Source organism: Onychostoma macrolepis, chromosome 24, assembly GCF_012432095.1.
Source record: "Onychostoma macrolepis isolate SWU-2019 chromosome 24, ASM1243209v1, whole genome shotgun sequence".
Taxonomy (NCBI): Eukaryota; Metazoa; Chordata; class Actinopteri; order Cypriniformes; family Cyprinidae; genus Onychostoma; species Onychostoma macrolepis.
The window spans coordinates 21,824,725-21,828,514 of record NC_081178.1 but is presented as its reverse complement, the minus strand read 5'-3'; the positions used below and the strand labels follow the sequence as shown (position 1 = coordinate 21,828,514).

At 44.1% G+C, this 3,790-nt stretch overlaps 1 protein-coding gene across 1 annotated transcript; it reads left to right on the top strand.

Moving 5' to 3' along the window:
- The first annotated feature begins 1,894 nt into the window (after window positions 1–1,894).
- LOC131533637 (uncharacterized) lies at window positions 1,895–3,135 on the top strand. Its single transcript, XM_058765988.1, has 2 exons — window positions 1,895–1,932; window positions 2,128–3,135. The coding sequence occupies exon 2, from the start codon at window positions 2,184–2,186 to the stop codon at window positions 2,916–2,918; it is 735 nt and encodes a 244-aa protein (XP_058621971.1). The 5' UTR covers window positions 1,895–1,932; window positions 2,128–2,183; the 3' UTR covers window positions 2,919–3,135.
- Window positions 3,136–3,790: the final 655 nt, after the last annotated feature.

Here is a 3,790-nt window from a genome sequence, read left to right as displayed (position 1 = left end):
TCCTATCCTCTTTCCTTCTACCTCTATCATGTGTCTCCAAAACATTCCGGTTCTCTCTCAGCCACGCTCTAACATCACTCATGACGGCAACGTAATACTGCTAACCTACACCCTATCTCTACATCTTCCACTACACCTCTGGCTTTCTCTGTGGGTCTCTGGAATTGTCAGTCAGCCGTCAACAAAGCTGACTTCATTTCTGCCTTTTCTTTCAAATCCACTCTCAGCATCTTGGGCTTGACTGAGACCTGGATTCGTCCAGAAGACTCAGCAACCCCAGCTGCTCTCTCTACTAATTTCTCTTTCTCTCATACTTCGCGTCAAGTTGGTCGGGGTGGGGGTACTGGCCTGCTCGTTTCACACAATTGGAAATACTCAACCCGCTCTACCCTTTGCAATTACAACTCATTTGAATGTCATGCCATTACTGTATCAGCTCCGATAAAACTCCAGATTGTGGTAATCTACCGTCCCCCTGGACAAATTCTAGCCACCTTCCTAGAGGAGCTGGACGGGTTGTTGTCCTCTTTCGTGGAGGATGGCATTCCACTCTTAGTCTTTGGTGATTTCAACATTCACCTAGACAAGCCTTATGCTACAGACTTCCACTCGCTACTAGCTTCATTTGATCTCAATCGCCTTACCACTACTAGCACGCACAAATCAGGCAACCAACTTGATTTAATTTACACACGCAATTGTACTGCAGATAACATTCTGGTACAACCGCTACATATCTCGGACCATTTCTTCATTACATTTACACTACATTTTGCTACCGTGTGCCACCAACCCCTACCGGTTACTTTTAGACGAAACCTGCGCTCCCTTTCTCCTTCCCATCTTTCCTCTGTGGTATCCTCCTCTCTTCCCTCACCTACCCATTTCTCATCTCTGGATGTAAACGCAGCTACTGAAACTTTATGCTCTACCTTAACTTCTTGTCTAGACGACATTTGTCCTCTCTCCTCTAGGTCAGCACGGACTGCCCCTTCTAACCCCTGGTTATCTGATGTTCTTCGTGAACATCGGACTAAACTCAGAGCGGCAGAGAGAAAATGGCACAAATCAAACAACCCGTCGGACCTGAGTAGGTATCAGTCTCTGCTCTCATCTTTCTCTGCTGATGTCCACACTGCCAAATCCTCACATTTCCACAACAAGATCAACAGCGCTCCAGACATGCGTAATCTCTTCAGAACATTTAATTCTCTCCTCTGTCCCCCTCCACCACCTCCCACCACTTCTATTACAGCTGATGACTTTGCTACTTTTTTTACAGACAAAACTAGATCGATCAGTGATCAGTTCTCACCTCCACGCACACAGGACCCCCAACCAACCACTTCCACTGCTAAACCTCCCATTTTCTCCTTCTGTCCCCTGACGGAGGCTGAAGTATCCAAACTTCTCCTCTCCAACCATCCTACAACATGTCCTCTTGACCCAATCCCTCGCACCTTCTGCAAGCAATCTCTCCCACGCTCTTACCGACACTCACACATCATCAACACATCCCTCCTCACAGGCATCTTCCCCACTGCGTTCAAGCAGGCTCGGGTAACCCCACTGCTCAAAAAACCTACATTAAACACTTCTCTTATAGAAAACTATAGACCTGTCTCTCTCCTTCCATTCATAGCGAAAACACTTGAACGTGTTGTCTTCAACCAGGTCTCATTGTTTCTTTCACAGAACAACAAACTGGACGCTAAACAGTCAGGTTTCAGGAGTGGCCATTCAACTGAGACTGCACTTCTCTCGGTCACTGAAGCCCTGCGAATTGCAAAAGCCCATTCCAAATCATCAGTCCTCATTCTGCTGGATCTATCTGCCGCTTTGACACTGTCAATCATCAGATACTCCTCTCCACTCTCTCATCACTGGGCATCGCTGGAATTCCACTTCGCTGGTTTGAATCCTATCTCACTGGTAGGTCTTTCAGGGTGGCCTGGGAGGAGGTATCCAAAGCACATACACTGGTCACTGGGGTTCCTCAGGGATCGGTTCTTGGACCCCTCCTCTTCTCCACATACACTACATCACTGGGTCCCATCATACAGGCACATGGATTCTCCTACCACTGCTATGCTGATGACACACAGCTCTATCTCTCTTTTCAACCAGATGATCCAACGGTAGCTGCAAGGATCTCAGGTTGCCCGGCAGACATCTCGGCATGGATGAAAGAACATCACCTCCAGCTCAACCTGGCAAAGACTGAGCTTCTTGTCTTTCCTGCCGCTCCAACTCTACAGCATGACATCACGATCCAGTTAGGTTCATCAACAATTACCCCATCAACTTCGGTCAGAAATCTTGGTGTAATCTTTGATGACCAGCTGACCTTCAAAGACCACATTGCAAAAACTGCTCGATCTTGCAGGTTTGCACTACACAACATCAGAAAGATCACTCCCTTTCTGACGGAGCATGCTGCACAACTTCTTGTCCAGGCCCTTGTCATTTCTAGGCTGGACTACTGCAATGCTCTTCTGGCTGGACTTCCATCAAACACAGTCAAACCTCTACAAATGATTCAGAATGCGGCGGCACAACTGGCCTTCAAGGAACCCAAAAGAGCCCATGTTACACCTCTCTTTATCTCATTGCATTGGCTACCAATCGCAGCTCGCATCAAGTTCAAGACACTGATGCTTGCTCATAGAACAACCACAGGCTCAGCACCCGCCTACATGCACTCACTATTAAGAATCTACATCCCCTCCAGACATCTGAGATCTGCTAGTGAGCGACGCCTCGTGGTACCATCACAAAGAGGCTCAAAATCACTCTCCAGAACATTCTCGTTCACCATTCCTGGCTGGTGGAATGATCTTCCCACCCATATTCGGAGTACTGGATCCCTGTCAATCTTCAAGCAACAGCTGAAAACTCATCTCTTTCGACACACTTGACTTCAACCTACACATAAAAAAAAAAAAAAAAAAAAATCTTTCTCCTTACTTATTCCTTCCCTTGCTAGCTTGTACTTATTTAAACAATGCCTGAGACTTGGTGTTACAAGCACTTCCTTTGTCGAATTGCCTCTTCAAGATGAATCGCTTCATGTGTTCCCCAAATTGTAAGTCGCTTTGGATAAAAGCGTCTGCAAAATGACTAAATGTAAATGTAAATGTCATCCTTTGAAACCCATTTTAAAATCAAACATTGCATTACCATGGAAATGGTACATCAAAATCATGTTACAAAACGTTTTCAATGCTTTCATGAATTATAAAATTTTAAGTTTGGATAGTGCACTATAGTGTCTATGTTCAAAACTGTGAGTGACAGTTAAGGGGTTAAGTGCACTTTTGCTTTTTGGAATTTTCAGTGTGAATGCACTACTTGCACTATTTCAGCCTGGTCTCATGTTCATACGTAGGTATTAATACGTAACATTTACAAACACAAAACTTGTGTACAATTTAGACGTATTTCAACGTTTAAAACGTACAAATCGACACGTTTTTTTAGCTAAAAAACGTAAAAATATTTATGCATCTTTTATATCATTAAGATATTCGAATCAATGCATTTTTATCATTTTATCTATAAGGAAGTTAGACTTTTAGACCCCTTAACCTACCCCCAAACCTAAACCTACCCATTTTATAGCGAATATGCATTTTTATAATTTTAATTATAAGTAATTTAGATTTTTACGGAGCCCTTTACAGGACATTGTGGTGGGAAAAATGCGGGTGAGTGGAAAAATTCAGGGCGGAGGAAAATTTTTTAAATGTTTTATGCTCTCGAGAAACTTTTGCTCCTCGAGAAACTTTTG